Source organism: Ammospiza caudacuta, chromosome 7 (assembly GCF_027887145.1).
Source record: "Ammospiza caudacuta isolate bAmmCau1 chromosome 7, bAmmCau1.pri, whole genome shotgun sequence".
NCBI lineage: Eukaryota > Metazoa > Chordata > Aves > Passeriformes > Passerellidae > Ammospiza > Ammospiza caudacuta.
Genome location: NC_080599.1, coordinates 43,877,104 through 43,892,476, shown reverse-complemented (window position 1 = coordinate 43,892,476; position 15,373 = coordinate 43,877,104). Strand labels below are relative to the sequence as shown.

The window sequence follows — 15,373 nt, the reverse complement described above, 5'->3', positions numbered from 1 at the left end:
ACTGGGATCAGCACCCGTGGGATCAGCCCTGCTCTCCTGACTGAGAGGCTTTTCCACCTACTCACGTACAAGGCACAAAGCAAGGGCTAATCTTTTAATATTGTTTCCTTCCACCAGGCTTATGAAGGCTTGAGCTGAGCTGGGGAAGCTCTGTCTGGGGAACATGCTCTCACCTTGTGCTGGATCCTCCCCTCTGGCAGGGCAGGCAGCAGAGCTGAAATCCTGGTGTGTGTTTTGAGAGGTGACAGCCAAGGAGCCTGCTGAGAAATCACCCTCGGTGTCAGAGCTGTCCAGGAGCTCTCAGGATGACAGCGCTTTTTCTTTTCTGCCTCTTTGTGCAGAATTCAGGTTCCAGCTGAATGAAATTATGGGCTGTAATTATGTCCATGTTATATAATTACATGTTTAGATTAGGGTTGGGCTTTTGCCAGCTTTAGTTAACAAGTAAGAATTAGTTTCAACCTTTCAAAGTGGTGTTTTGTGCTGGGTTTGTCTTCTCTTGCCAATTAAAGCCGGAGTAACAGAGCTGCAGGGGGCTTTTGGATGGGGAAAAACACCCAACTGACAGGTTAACCTGGAGCTTGTGGTATCAAACTGGGGGGATTTTATCATCTATCCTCAGATAACACCACAAAAATTATATATTGTAGTACCAGGAGGCTGCTGAGCACTGAGAGAGAGAAGTGAGACCCAGCTTTGGTGGCTGCTGGTGCTTCTCAGCCTTTCCCTGCTCTGAGCCAAGCTTTGTCTCCTTCCCGGGGCTCCAGCCCTTCCCAAGTGAAGGAACAGCAGCAACCCAACTTCAAGGGCACATTCCCAAAGCCGGCCCATGTTTGTTTCCATAACTGGAAGTGTTTCCCCTGAACCACTGTTGTTAAAACAAACTCCTGGTCTCGTGTGTGTGGGGACAACACAGTCCCAGAGCACAGCCCAGCTGTGGGCAAGGCTGTCTGTGCCAACTTCCAAAGGTGCCAGCTGCCATCCAGGAGCACCCTGGATCCCACTGACAAAGCAGAATCCCTGCTGGATGGGTCCCCCTTCCCTCTTCCAGACCAGCTCCCCAGGGGGATGGATGTCTGTGAAGCCGGACAAAGAACCACAGGAGCACAGGTCTGTGAATTTTATTTTAAAAAGACATTTATAAAATGCTCCTTTATAAAACTCCAAGTAAATATTTAAGGTACAAATGTAAAAACTAAGGTGCTATGAAAGATTTTTCTTCATTCTGGGGCTATTTTAAAGGAATTGCAGCTTCCTACAGTCCTATGTGTCTTGGGAAGACCTGAAACTGTTAACACATAACACCAGCAGATCATTAACTTTGACTCAACAACAAAAAATGCACTAATGAAGCAGTAGCTGACTGAAGCAATGCAGATAAAAATCTAATTAACCAAGCAGGCTGTTTAAACTAAAGCCCTTACACTTGACTCAAAAGTAAAGAAATCTCCTAGGAATACCATTAGGCAATTATAAAACTGCCCCAAAATGGCTAAACTAAGATTTTCCAGGTGCTAAGCAGCATTAGCTGACAACTAATGAGCAACTAAGCAGGAAAGGAAGGAGTGATCCTCACAACATTTTTTCTTTAAAAAGTGGTGGATTTTTCCTGTGTTGGGTGACAACACCACAGCTTGTTCTGTCAAGGTGTTTATAGGAAGAGCCAGTGCATGGCAGGGAAAGGCCTCTGGGATGACTCCAGTGATGGGAGAGGGCTCCAGCTGCATGGGGGATGCCTGGAGAGCTCTTGCAGAGCCACCCTGGATGGTGGCCCTGGATCCTGACCCCGCCGTGTGCGACGGGGGAACTATTTCAGTTCATCAGCTGCATGTCGGAGCATGGATTGTTCTGGAAACCCTGGGAAGGCACCGAGCCAGGGCCACACGGGTGCAGCAAGGCCTCCATCCCTGCTGTGCCCCAGGAGCCTCCCCCAGCTCAGTCTGTCCCTACTGCCGGCTCCGGCAGCAGATGGCCACGGCCATGGCCGAGCTGCTGCCAGGGCCAGCGGTGGCCACGCAGGAATTGTCCTCAATGTGGGCTCCCGTGGGGCTCTGGGACACGGTGTTACAGCCTGTCAGCGTCCAGCCATCCTCACAGGACACTGTCACCTAACAGAGAGCAGACGTCACCATCCATGGGTCAGCACAGTGCTGCCCATCCCCGATGGCCCCACAGCTCAGGGAGATGTGGCTGTTGTCACCCATCCCATCACAGCTGGGGACAGCAGTGAGGGCTGGGCTGGGACAGCCACACCCAAAAGCCATCAGGGTGGCAGAAGGACATGCAGACACAATAGCAGGGCAGAGGAGCATGGCCCATCCCTACCTTGTCCTCGTGTTCCAGGGCTGTGTGCTCCTTCAGCTGGCACTCGAGGCTGGCCCTGGGGCAGCACAGGGCATGTGCCACCGCCTCTGTCCTGCTGGCACAGCGGCTGGGCCCCCTCCCCAGCCCCTCCACGGGCCTGCCCCCAGCACCCAGCACCACGGATGGGGAATGGAAACTGCACCCTGCCCGGGGGAGAGGGGACATGGGCACAGGGCAGCCATGGCAGCATCCCAGCGCACACACTGGTGCCAAGGATGTCCCCAGTGAGCCCTGAGCCTTCCTCACCCCATGCACACAGCACATGCACCCTTTTACCCCAAATCCCAGTGTGTTTCTGGTAGGAACACCCTTGTCCATCAGGCCCAAAGGTCTGACCCTGTGTGTTGGGTGTTACCGGTCAGCACGTGTTCTCCTGGGGAGCACTGGGCCCCCTCGGCCCCCGGGGACCCGGCCTTGATCCGGCACCCAGCCCTGGGCCATGTGCAGCACCTGGCGACGGCATAAACGCCCTGGCCCCGGCTGTGGGCCACGCACTGCCTCTGCCCGTGCTTGTCCTGTGCATGGGGCACACGGCGTCACCTCGGGGCCGGGGACAGTCCTCGGGGGCCGGGGACACCCTCTGAGCCCAGAGGGCCTCCAGGGCAGCAGCTCGGCTCTGCTCTGCTCTGCTCACCTCCATGTGCTCCCCCAGCCGGCCGCCACTGCGGGAGAAGCTGGAGCAGCTGAGCATCTCCTCGGTGCTGGCACAGCGAGCCACGGCCCTGGAGCGCCGGGAGAGCCCCGAGCTCGCCGACCACACCGAGCGGCAGAGCAGCCGCTGCTCCTCTGCAATGGGGCCAGGGCGTCAGTGGCGGGGGACACCCGCAGTGACACCCGCAGTGACACCCGCAGTGCCACCTTCACAGCCACAGTGACATCCTCAGTGACACCCACACACCCACAGTGTCACCCACAGTGTCACCCTCAGTGTCATCCAGCGCCCACGGCACCGACCAGGCCTCCATCTCGCCCATCCCTGCCAGCAGCCAGGCCCAGCCGTGCCCGGCTCAGCTCAGGGGACATTCCCTGCCGCGCTTCCACCTCTTTCCCGCTCAGGGCAGAGCTGTGCGAGCACCCAGCGGGCAGCGAGCCCCTCACCTGCCGCCAGCCGTGCGGGCAGCCCCGCCACGCTGTTGGGCGTCTGCAGGCGCTGCTCCTGCGGGATCCAGGCCGCGTCCAGGCCGCCCTTGCTGGAGAAGCGCAGGAGGCGCTGGCGGAGCTCGGCCCGGCCCAGCCGGGGCTCGGCGCTGAGCAGCACGGCCGCGATGCCTGCAAGAGCCCGGCAGTGACAACCAGAGGGGACAGAGCCGCCCACGCGGCGCTCCCGTGGGCGGCAGGGCTCCAGAGACACGGCAGAGCATCTCTGCAGCCCATCGGGAGCGCTGTGCAGCTGCAGCGCCCCAAGGAGACACACCAACCCCGTAAATCAGGGAGCACAAGGATGCCCCCAGCCCAGCTCGGGCATGCCCGGAGCCCTATGCCAGCACCAGCCCTCCCTGCCCTCAGGGCACAGCTCGCCTGCCACATGCGCGGCCGCCTGCGAGGTGCCGCTCCGCGCCGTGAAACAAGTGCTGCACTCGCTGGAGGCGCCGACGATGTCGTCCCCAGGGGCAAACAGGTCCACGCAGCGGCCAAAGTTGGTGCCCAGGGTGCCGATGGAGGCAGGCTGGTCCTGGCTGTCGGTGGCACCCACCGTGATGACCTGGCAGTGACAGGGAACACGGCAGGGTGGCACCCCCAGCCCGGTGACCCGGGGGATGGCCTGCAGGGATGAGGGGGCACCCAAGCCCCAGGGTCCCCCTCAGCCGTACCTCCGGCTCGGACGCAGGCGAGTAGAGGCAGGCATCGTCCCTGTAGTTGCCGGCAGCCGCCACCATGACCGCCCCGCTCCGTGCCAGCCGCCGGCAGCCCGCGTTCAGCGCGGGGCTCAGCGCCCCGGCCAGCGGCAGCAGCACCACGCGCGGCCGAGCCCCCAGCGCCCTCCCGATGGACTCCAGGGCTGCGAGCGACAGGACACCATCGCAGGGAGCTCCGGGAGGGACCTTGCTCCCCTCGGGGCACGGGGTCACTCACCCATGAGTGTGCCGCTGACGGTGCCCTTGCCCTGGCAGTTCAGCACCCGGAGGCTGCGGATGTTGGCGCCCCTGGCCACGCCGGCGTCGCGCCCGCTCAGCACCGCGGCCACGTGTGTCCCGTGGCTGTCACACTGGCCGGCCTGGCACGGGCACCGCAGTTCCATGCCCCAGCCCATTGCAACAGAGCAGGTTTGCAATCCCACAGAGTCTCCCCATTCTCTCTTACCCGACACACACCCATGCTACCCTAGAACACTTTCTTAGAAAGAAGCCCTGCCCGACTTAGCCACATCTCCAAACACACCACCTTGCGGGTCCCAATATCCCCCAGAACCACAGCTCCTGTTGCCCATCCTGCCCAGCAAGTGTCTCCCTTGTCCTGGAAAGCCTCACAAGCCCGGCCAGGATGTGGTGGGTGCAGGGGGGTGCTCTGGCCAGGATGCAGCACGTGGCAGCTCGGGACTCACCTGCCTGTGGAGGTGGGTGCCATCCTCCTCGGGGATGCTCTCGAAGCCAGTCACAGTCACCCTGCCCTCGATCTCCCGGTGGCTGCTCTGCACGCTGCTGTCCAGCAGGTAAATCTCGGCCAGGTCACCTTTATCTGCCAGGGATGCAGCAGGGGAGAAAGGCAACCTCCATCACAGGGGGTGTGTGATCATCAACCTTCAGCACAGGCCACCTGGGCTGCTCCCAAAATGCAGCTCCAGACCCGCAGCACCATGGGGCAGAGGAATATTCCCATCCCTCAAGGTAAGGAGAGGGGACCTGACTCTTCCTCAAAGCCCCCCTCACACACCCCAGCACTTACTGGGAGGGCTGTAGGAGCCCGAGCTGGGCTGTGGCCGCACGATCCTGCCCAGATTCCAGGGAATGCTCTGGGCAAAGACATAGGCATCCTCCTCAATGTACTTCACGTGCGGCAGCTTCAGCGCCTGCAGGGAGGACACAAAGCTCCCCTTTGCCCCCAAGGCTGGTGCTGCCACCAACACAGCTGCTGTCCCCTGCCACCACCCCGTCCTACCGTGTCCAGGACGTCGCTGCTCATCCTCACCAGGAAGGCGGGCAGCAGGTGGAAGATGTGCAGCAGCTCGGCCCCGTGTCCCCGCCGAGCCGCCCGGGCCTGCAGCCGCCGGGCCGTGCCCCGCAGCTCGGCCGCGCTGCCCGCCCGCAGCATCACCACGTAGCGCCCGGGCAGCCGCCACGAGGCCTGCGGGGACACCGGCACGGGGTTCGGGACACACAGACACACAGACAGACACACAGACACACACACACAGGAGCGGGGCTGTCCCCCCCACCCCGCGCTCCTCACCTTGGCGGCGCGATGGAAAGCAGCGGGTCCCGGAGGGGCGGCCCCGACGGCGGCTTCGCCCTGCTCGGCCGCCCGCAGGGCCAGACCCAGCTCCGCCAGCGCCAGCAGCAGCGCCAGCAGCAGCGCCAGCAGCAGCGCCAGCGCCCGCGGGGACATCCCGCACGCCTCGGGCAGACGGGACACGCCGGGACCCTCGGGGATGGCGCCGGCGGGGACCCCCTGCGCGACCGCCGAGGGACCGGAGCGCACCTGCGGGGTTGCAGCGCATTCGAAGGGCTGGAGCGGGGCCGGGGAGATGGAGCGGGGCCGGAGCGCACCCGTGGAACGCTCCCGCGCAGGTCCCGGAGCGCACCCACGGATCTCGAGTCCCGCAGCGCACCCGCGGATCTGAGATCCCGGAGCGCACCCGCGGATCGCAGGTCCTGGAGCGCACCCGCGGATCGCAGGTCCTGGAGCGCACCCGCGGATCTGAGATCCCGGAGCGCACCCGCGGATCTCGAGTCCCGCAGCGCACCCGCGGATCGCAGGTCCTGGAGCGCACCCGCGGATCTGAGATCCCGGAGCGCGCCCGCGGATCTCGCGTCCCGGAGCACACCCGCGCAGGTCCCGGAGCGCACCGGCGGAGCCGATGGCCCGGAGCGCACCCGCGGATTTGAGATCCCGGAGCGCACCCACGCGGGTCCCGGAGCGCACCCGCGGATCTCAGCTCCCGGAGCGCACACGCGGATCTCGGGTCCCGGAGCGCACCCGCGGATCTCGGGTCCCGGAGCGCACACGCGGGTCTCGGGTCCTGGAGCGCACCCGCGCAGGTCTCGGAGCGCACCCGCGGATCTCAGCTCCCGGAGCGCACACGCGGATCTCAGCTCCCGGAGCGCACCCGCGGATCTCAGCTCCCGGAGCGCACACGCGGATCTCGGGTCCCGGAGCGCACCCGCGGATCTCAGCTCCCGGAGCGCACACGCGGATCTCGGGTCCCGGAGCGCACCCGCGGATCTCAGCTCCCGGAGCGCACACGCGGATCTCGGGTCCCGGAGCGCACACGCGGATCTCGGGTCCCGGAGCGCACACGCGGATCTCAGCTCCCGGAGCGCACCCGCGGATCTCAGCTCCCGGAGCGCACACGCGGGTCTCGGGTCCCGGAGCGCACCCGCGCAGGTCCCGGAGCGCACCCGCGGCCGCGGCTCGGTCTGGCCGGCGCTCAGCGCGGGGGGCGCGGATCACGGCGCGGGCCCCAGCGGGCACGCCGGGCGGGTTCAGCATTAACGGGGCCGCGGGGAGGGGGCGATGGATGGGGCCGCTGCTCACCCCGAATCCCGGCGGATCGCTGGGGGCTCTGGCGAGCAAAGCGCAGCCGCTCAAGGACTGCTTGGAGAAAGGGCTGAAAGCTTTAATGTGCCTCCTACTGCCTCACTCCACGAATAATTTCCCGTGAAATCCGCTAATCCTGTTTGGGCATTTTTTGCAGAGTCGTCACACATGGCAGATGCCCTTTTTGCGGGATGATTTCGGTGATTTCCGTGGGTCTCCACGCCGCTTCCCACCTCTGCCCTCCCGCAGCATCAGCATCCCACACTGCCCCACATCCCCAGTGACCTCCGGCAAACCCCGTCCCTGCTCCCGGCTTCTCAGGGAAATAGGAATTTGTGGTTTTGGCTGGTTATTTATCAGCTCCTCAGAGGTTTAAATGTTTATACGGATGCACACATTTTATACAGATGTATGTGTTTCGTGTGGATGTGAATGGTTTGTATGAATATATGTTTTACATGGTGTACATGTTACAATTATGTATATGGTTTGTATGCACATATATGTTTTATATGGATCTGTGTGGTTTGCAAGCAACAATGTTTTAAATAGATGAGAGTCTTTTATGATTATGGGTTGTTTATAATTATACATGTGTTACTTATAATTATAATTAATTAAAATTAATTTTATAATTAATGGCTTGCATGGACATTAATGCTTTATATAGGTGTGCATGTTTTACAAGGATGTGCACGGTTTATATGGATGGGTGTGTTTAATATGGATGTGAACAGTTTGCAGGGGAAATGTTGATTTTTTAAATGAGACCTCAAGTGGGAGCCTGAACTCTGGTTTGGGCGACTGCAGGGACACCAGACCCAGCTTGTCACCCCTGTGCTGCACAGAGCTGACACTGGAAGGGGTCAGCATTCAGGACACTGATCATGGGGTCAAGCCTCACTCCGGATTTTTGGCTCAGCTTCCTCGGTGCTGCCGAGTCCCACAACGCACCACTGGGGCCTCGGGAGGCTTCTGAGACAGCTGAGCACGGGGGGACCCTGTCTCAAGGGGGACAGTCCTCCTCTCCCTGCCGCCTTTCCCTTTTGCACAGGGGGCAGTCTGTATCCCAGGGGACAATCTGTGTGCCAGGGAAGGATGGAAGGAGCCCAAAGAGTAGGGACGGGGTGGCAGAAATCCCCCAGTTCCACGTGCATTCCCACGTGCTGAGGAACCCATGGAAGTCTTGGAACCCTCGGAGCCGAGCTCTCACACTCCAGGAGTGGGTATCTGCAGAAAGGTTATTTTTTAAAAAATTGAGAATTATTCAGAAATAGCCCAAAACTTGCACGTGGTGCAGAAGAGCTCTGTTTCAGTCCTAGCTCCCTGTGAAGCTTCCAGCGAGCGCGTCTGTGTAAAGACGGGGAGGAAGGAGAGAGCAGAGGGGGCATGAGGGAAGACCTCCACGAGGGGAAGGGCCCCTAAGTCTCTGCTGGGGTCCCTTCGCGGGGAGAGATGGACCACCCGGTCGTTAAAAGGACGGCTCTCCAGAGCTTTTACAACACCTCTGCAACTCTGAGCATTTCGACATTGTAACGCCACAACTCAGACACCTTGGCGGAACATCGGCTGACCTGCACCAGCCGGGAATCGAACCCTGCACCAGCCGGGAATCGAACCCGGGTCGCAAGAATGGGAATCTTGCATGATACCACTACACCACTGGTGCGGTGCTCCTGCCTCTCACCCTGTGGCACTAACCGCCGTGCCCGTCCCCGTCCCGCGTGGGTGGCGCCGCCGGCTTCTCCCGTCCCTCTGTCCCCGTCCCCGCGGGTGACACGCGTGGGCAGCGGGCGGTGCCCCCCGCTCGGGCCGAGCCGGGCCCGGGACTGCGGGCCCCGCTTAATGCCATGCAGGAATGTCCCGGCTCCCACAATGTTTAACCTCGGCCGGCGCGGAGTCCTTGGGCTCAAGGATGCTGTGCCGGGATGGGGGATGCACTCCCATGCGCCAAGGGGTCCGTGGGGGCAGGATCCAGGCTCTGTGTCAGCCCCCTCCCCTGCCTCTGCAGGGAGAAATGCTTCTGAAAAACAGATTTGTTTTGCCAAAAGTGAAAGAGAGTGCCAAGCCATGAGGCAGGAATCTCTCTGTGAGGAAATTCTGGGAGAGTGCTCAGCCTGGAGAAGAGAAGGCTCCAGAGAGACCTTGGAGCCCTTTCCAACACAGAGACTACAGGAGAGCCGGGAGGGACTTTGGACTGTGTAAAATGCTGGCACAGTTTTCCCAGGGAAGCTGTGGATGTCCCATCCTTGCACACATTCAAGGCCAGGTTGGACAGGCCTTGGAGCAACCTGGTCTGGTGGAAGGTGTCCCTGCCCATGGCAGGGAATTGGAACGCGATGATCTTTAAGGTCCTTTCCCAGCCCAAACATTCTGTGGTTCAATAGGTAAAAGCTTCTGGGTCTCACCAGGTTGCCACACTCCACAGGAGCCGTGACACAGTGACACCCTGCCCTGGGCACCCTCTGAAACTCAGTGGGACATGGCTCCATCCAAACAGCATTCCCAGAGCCACCACCATGCTCCCCCAGCCTGGGAAGGACAGGCAGGAGCTGTGTCCATGCAATCCATCTGGCAATGCTTCCCCTGGAGAGCAGCTCACAGCCCTGTGCCAATGTTTAGCCAACACTGCACCTTCATTCCCCACCCTCCTGTTGGCCATAAACACCCCAGGTGCTCCCTGCCCTGCTGCTTTGGTGACACCAGGGTGAGCCCAGGGTGCAGGAGTGTCACAGGGTGTGACACCTCAGGCACAGCCTTTCCTTGCACACCCTGCACTGCACCAGCCAAGCACAGAACATCCCTGCAGGGCTCTGTGCCCTGGGACAGCTTTCCCCCACTTTTCCACCTGGGGGTTGGAGCTGCAGGGTTTTTAGCTCCCTTCCAGCTCTGTTCTGTGATTCTATGGGATTTGCTGAAGTGTCTGCCAGCACATGTGTTCTCCCAATTCTCCTGGGGCAGTGCCAGGCTCAGGCAGACCCAGCCCAGCTTTCCCAAAACAGAGCAAGGGACTCTCACAGCATCCCAGTGCTGTTGGGTGCTTTGATGCAGACCCAGCTGCCCTGGGGAGGCTCAGCCTCACCCTGCAGTCCTGAGCAGCCAAAGGTTGTGGTTCCCAGCGGCTCTGCCATCTCTGTGTGCTGGGGACAGGTTTGGAGAGCCCCTGTGCTGTCCCTGTCGTGGTGACAAACAGGCTGAGATCCACCCATGTGCTTTGGGACAAACATTTTTTATTCACAGGAGGTTTGGGGACGGTGGGTGCCAGCCTGCAAAGCCACCTGCAGCTGATGGCACCGACCCAGCAGAGTGGGCAAAGCCACCACCTCGAGTGCCATCACCTGGGTTTTGGCTCAGCTGTGTCCTCTCCCCTGTGCCCCCAGGAGTGCTGGAAGCTGGTCCTTGTGCAGGAGACAGGGGACATCACCATCTGTCACCTCCATCACCCTCTCCCAACCTGGAGATATGAAGTCTGCCTGCTGTAGGAGACTCTGGATCAAATTTTAATTTCAGCAGAGCTTGGAAAAGTGGGAAAAAGACTTTGAGGACATCTCTGCCTGATAAAACCCACCTGCCCTGAGCAGGTTTTACCCACCTGAACCTGATCCTGCTCCAAACAGCACAGCAAATCCATCCCCTTCCCAAGCACAGCCCTTAGCCCAGATCCTGCCCAGCCCAGCTCCTCTGTGCCCACCCAAATGGCTCTGGCGAGGAGGTCCTGTCCCATATTCTGTTGAATTCAGGAGCTGGGTGTTCCCCCTTTGGCTCTGGGGGGAATGACAGCCTCCTGAGTGGCTGGGCGTGCACAAGGGGTGCAGCACAGCACAGGGACAGGCAGGATCCTGGGGCCACTGCACTTTGGGGGACAGCCCCTTTCCCCTGAGCTGTGACCTGTGTGTCCCCTCCATGGGGTGAGCCCATGCCGAGTGGCCATTCCAAGCAAGTCCATGGGGTGAGCCCATGCCAAGTGGCCATTCCAAGCGGGTCCATGGGGTGAGCCCATGCTGAGTGGCCATTCCAAGGGAGTCCATGGGGTGAGTCCATTCTGAGTGGCCATTCCAAGTGGGTCCATGGGGTGAGCCCATGCCAAGTGGCCATTCCAAGTGGGTCCATGGGGTGAGCCCATGCTGAGTGGCCGTTCTCCCCAGGAAATCAGTTCTCAGGCTCGGACAGGCCGTCGGTCTCCTTGAGCAGAGCATCCGGCTCCTCCTGGAGCCCGTAGTAGAGCTCGTCCTCCCTGCCGGCGCCTTTCCGGGGGGCTCGGGGCTGCTCTCCCCGCTCCGGGCGGCCGGGAGGGCTGGAGCAGGGCGGGCTGCGGCTCTGCGGTGCGGGGCTGCCGGGCACGGAGCCCTCCAGCGACGGCGTGTCCATCTCCTCCAGCAGGGATGCCAGCGGAGCGTCGCCCGGGCCGGGGCTGCGGGGACACCGAGCACCGAACGCGGCTGGGCAGGAGCTGCCGTCTCTGGAGCGCTGCCCTGCAGCATCCCGGGTGGACCAGCATCACCAGTGCACTGCTGGAGGCACCTGGGATGTCTGTCCCTATCCCAGCCCTCGGTGTGTGCTTTTTTTTGGGAAAACCTGCCCGCAAGGTTCCTGCTGCCCAGGAGGTGGAATAATGGTTGTGCTAACATTTCCTGAACCTGCAGCTGGGATGGGAAAGCACTGCACCCATCCCAGCTGCAGCTACACTTTGGCAGGTGCCTGTTGGGAGAGTAGCTAAGAATTGGAAAAGGCCGTAGCTCATTCTAAGTCTTGCACCTGCAAGGACACTGTCCTTGAGCATAGCTATGCTACCATAACAAAGTGCTGGGGTTGAGAGACTAGAGACTTGAGAAAAGAGAGATGTAACCCCTAAGGAAGAGCTAATGTTGTAGTGTGGCCAATAGATAGTTTAAGTTATAGAATATTCATGAGCTTATTACTTGCTGTATAAATGTCTGATGCTCTCTTCAATAAACAGAGCTTGCTGAACACTCATATTGAAAGCCTCAAACCTTCCCTGCACCGAGACAAATGGCCTTCTGCAACAGGTGCCCAAGTCCTCTGCCCTGAACAGTGACCCCCATCACTTGCAGAGCCCTCTGGGACCTCCGTAACCAATGGTTGGACGTCATATGTGGCATCTGGTGTGAGGATGATGTGCTGTGCATCTCATTTCTATCAACGTCTGACCAGGAACTTTGGGGTTATTCTTGTGAGGGATGCTGCTTATGTCAAGAAAATGAAATGAAATGAAATGAAATGAAATGAAATGAAATGGAATGAAATGAAATGAAATGAAATGAAACGAAATAAAATAAAATAATAAAATAAAATATAAAATAAAATGAAATAAAATAAAATAAAATAAAATAAAATAAAATAATAAAATATAAAATAAAATAAAGTAAAGTAAAATAAAATAAAATGCAAAAACACAAATATCAAAATACAAATTACGACCAAAGGCCATCTGAATTTCCTGCTGGGAAATAATTTGGTTCAGAGAATCCTCATGGATTGAGACTCCATCCCCACCATCCAGTGGGGCCAAGGCTCAGTGCTGTGACAGCAGCACAAACCCCTCTGCATCCTCTCCCTCTGCCAGCACTGGGGATTTGATCCCCCCATTTTTACCCCACATCCCAGCAGTGCCCCCCAACCCTCAGGCATCACCTACCAGCTGCCAGGTGCTGTTTCCCGGCGGGACGGCAGCTCCTGGAGGGGCTCCCCAGCCCCGTGGTGCAGCTCCCGGTGGATCTCTGCCGTGGCCTGCAGGGATGGCTGGGAGCAGCTCCGGGGCCGGGGGGGCTGTGCCCGGGCCGGGGCCGGGGCCGAGCTCCCCTCCTGCCGCTGGACCTGCTCGTAGGAGGGCAGGCTCTTCTCGTAGGGGCTGCTGGCCTCTGGGCTGGGGCACGGGGAAACCAAGCTGCAGGCAGAGGGATGACGGGGGGCTGAGCAGAGCTGGACCCCATGGGGCTGGGAGATGCTCAGGCACATGCACACAGGGCTCCACCACCTGAGGGAGTGGCTTTGGAGGCCACCAAGGCCGTGTCACTGCCCAGAGCCAGGGGATGCCTGCAGGAACACCCCTGGATGCTCTGCATCCCCCAGCATCGCTCAGGCTCAGCCTCTCCCAGCCTGATCCCTGCCTGGCATTGTGTGCTGTACCAGGTGCAGCTGTGCCCGGTGTCAGAGCTGCCCCCAGGGCACACATCACCCTGCTGTGGGACCCACCCTGTGTCCTTGTGGGGCAGCACCGTGGCTTTGTGGTCCAGGAACCGCTCGGCCTCGAGATCCGCAGGGACGAACGTAATCTGGGGGAAAAGAGAGGCAGAGCCCAGGGCTGTGCTGGGCAGCACAGGGACCCCGGCCCTCAGAGTAGGGACAGGGCCAGAGTGTCCCTTCAGCTGGGCTTGGGGTCTTTTCCCACCATATTTGGATGTTTTCCTTGGAAATGTCACTTTTGAGGGCAATCAGTAAGGAATGAATGAGTCCAGCTCAGCCCTGCTCTCAGTGCCTTTCACACGTGTCCCCAAGCCCAGAGGGAGTCCCAAGGCCCACACAGGACGTCAGTGTGGGTGTCCCTTCCTTGAGCCTCCAGCACGGTGGCAAAGCCACTCCTGGCTGGGGCTGAGCTCAGCTTTGAGGGGAGTTTCTGCTCCACCCAATCCCACAGAACACGGCTGCTGCTCCCAGAGGTCCCAGCTGGTCCTGGGTCCCGAGGAGGCTCCCCCACACTCTGGAGGGCAGCCAGGTTGTTGATGGGCCACGCAGCAGTCCCAGATCAGTCCTACAGATGCCCTCTCCTGGAAAAAGCCCATTTCTGCCAGAGCCATTCCCGGGGCGGGGACGCGTGGCCGCGCTCCTGCCGGCTGTGCCCTCTGCCAAGGACAATGCCAGCCGAGGGACCCCCCGACCTCCACAACCCCTTCCTGGCAGCCCTGGGAGCCTGCCAAGCCCCAGAGCCCAGGGAAGGACTGTGTGGCAGAGATGAGCACAAGTTTATTTCCTTGGGATTATTCCCTGCTGCCTGTTTGAGAGCAAAGCCCCAGGCTCAGGGGTGAAGGAGATGAGGCACATCCTGCAGGCATCAGCAGGGCACAAACCTCCCAAAACAATTCCCCTTCCAGCTTGCTGCAGCTGGCCTCCCCTGGGGAAACTGAGGCTGCACATCCACAGCAGCCAAAGCCCCCCAAATCCAGCCCTTGATCTCCCCAAAGTTCCCAGGAGCATTGGGAAGGATCCTACCTTTGGGTAGCACTGGCACATGCTCCATGTGATGCCCACGGCCACCAGCAGCACACCCAGGACACAGAAGGTGATGTAGTACTGGGGCTTTTCCATGCTCATGATGAACATGCCCAGCATCACCAGGAAGAAGCCCAGGATGATGAAGCCGTAGCGGAAGGTCTTCTCCTCTGCCATGGGAGAGATTTTGGGAAGCCTGTGTCCACCTGAGGCTGCTGAGCACACCTGCAGCGCCAGGCAAGGAGTGGTTTCTCTCTCCAGAAGCTGCCAGGAGCTGCACGTCGAGCTGGTCCTGCCCAGGGCTGAGCCAGCCAGTTTTTAATGGGTTTGTAATGAATGCAAACACTGCCCCGCCGTTCACACTCCAGTGGAGCCACCCGGCACGTGGCCGGGTAACCTTCCCTGCAGGCAGGATCAGCCAGCCCCACACCTTGGGGACGGGGATAACCTTCCCTGCAGCCCCACACCTTGGGGACAGGGATAACCTTCCCTGCAGGCAGGATCAGCCAGCCCCACATCTTGGGGACAGGGATAACCTTCCCTGCAGACAGGATCAGCCAGCCCCACAGCTGGGAGACAGGGATAACCTTCCCTGCAGCCCCACACATTGGGCAGGAACAAGGGAGCACGGCAGCAGGGATGGGGACCTGGAGATCAGCTGGTGCTGCTGGGATTTTCCCAGCCCTGGGCACTGGAGCTGGACTCAGCCATAAATCAGAGCTGGCACAGCCCCAGATGAGGGGGATGCCAGGGCCCAGCGTGTTCTCAAGGGCTGTGGGAACAGGAAAAGAGGGAGAGCTCTGGGATTTTTTGGAGGCTAGGGGTTTTGGGGCAGACCCTGCCTTGCTCTGGATGAGCGCTAAGGCTGCCTCACCAGGCTGTGAAGGAGGAAATAAAGCCAGAAAAGGATGCAGTGGGGTTGATCCACCCAGGGAGAGTAAAGACAAAGTGTCCCTGTGCCCTGTGTACACTTAGGTTGGAGCTGGGGGTTAAAAGGTGTCTCCTTCCCACCACACATCCACCGCCAGACAATGTTTTATTCCCTTGATTTATTCCCTTGATACACCTGGTTTATGGCAAATAATTC

The 15,373-nt window shown here is 59.8% G+C and overlaps 2 protein-coding genes and 1 non-coding gene across 3 annotated transcripts; all 3 read right to left on the bottom strand.

The window, feature by feature from the left end:
- Positions 1 to 1,898: 1,898 nt before the first annotated feature.
- Positions 1,899 to 5,499, bottom strand: PCSK9 (proprotein convertase subtilisin/kexin type 9). The gene is made up of 11 exons (XM_058808711.1): positions 5,461 to 5,499; positions 5,248 to 5,371; positions 4,907 to 5,040; positions 4,438 to 4,579; positions 4,176 to 4,363; positions 3,883 to 4,066; positions 3,463 to 3,633; positions 2,999 to 3,150; positions 2,720 to 2,879; positions 2,326 to 2,507; positions 1,899 to 2,108 (listed from the first exon to the last, which is right to left on the bottom strand). The coding sequence occupies exons 1-11, from the start codon at positions 5,482 to 5,484 to the stop codon at positions 1,947 to 1,949; spliced, it is 1,623 nt and encodes a 540-aa protein (XP_058664694.1). The 5' UTR covers positions 5,485 to 5,499; the 3' UTR covers positions 1,899 to 1,946.
- A 3,158-nt stretch (positions 5,500 to 8,657) lies between these two features.
- TRNAG-CCC (transfer RNA glycine (anticodon CCC)) lies at positions 8,658 to 8,728 on the bottom strand. The gene has a single exon. It is a non-coding gene; the product is annotated as a tRNA-Gly (tRNA).
- A 2,480-nt stretch (positions 8,729 to 11,208) lies between these two features.
- On the bottom strand, positions 11,209 to 14,463 carry BSND (barttin CLCNK type accessory subunit beta). Its single transcript, XM_058809018.1, has 4 exons — positions 14,287 to 14,463; positions 13,273 to 13,352; positions 12,716 to 12,964; positions 11,209 to 11,470 (listed from the first exon to the last, which is right to left on the bottom strand). The coding sequence occupies exons 1-4, from the start codon at positions 14,461 to 14,463 to the stop codon at positions 11,209 to 11,211; spliced, it is 768 nt and encodes a 255-aa protein (XP_058665001.1).
- Positions 14,464 to 15,373: the final 910 nt, after the last annotated feature.

Bases quoted from the DNA above. Each gene is read 5' to 3' on its own strand.
- PCSK9 (XM_058808711.1), bottom strand. From the start codon at position 5,484: ATGAGCAGCGACGTCCTGGACACG. The intron at 4,364-4,437 runs GTGAGTGACCCC...TGTCGCTCGCAG, and splicing joins CGTCAGCGGCACACTCATGG to CCCTGGAGTCCATCGGGAGG. The intron at 2,109-2,325 runs GTAGGGATGGGC...GCTCTCTGTTAG, and splicing joins CCCTGGAACACGAGGACAAG to GTGACAGTGTCCTGTGAGGA.
- BSND (XM_058809018.1), bottom strand. From the start codon at position 14,463: ATGGCAGAGGAGAAGACCTTCCGCTACGGCTTCATCATCCTGGGCTTC. The intron at 13,353-14,286 runs GTAGGATCCTTC...CTTTTCCCCCAG, and splicing joins TGTGCCAGTGCTACCCAAAG to ATTACGTTCGTCCCTGCGGA. The intron at 11,471-12,715 runs GTAGGTGATGCC...GTGTCCCCGCAG, and splicing joins GAAACAGCACCTGGCAGCTG to CCCCGGCCCGGGCGACGCTC.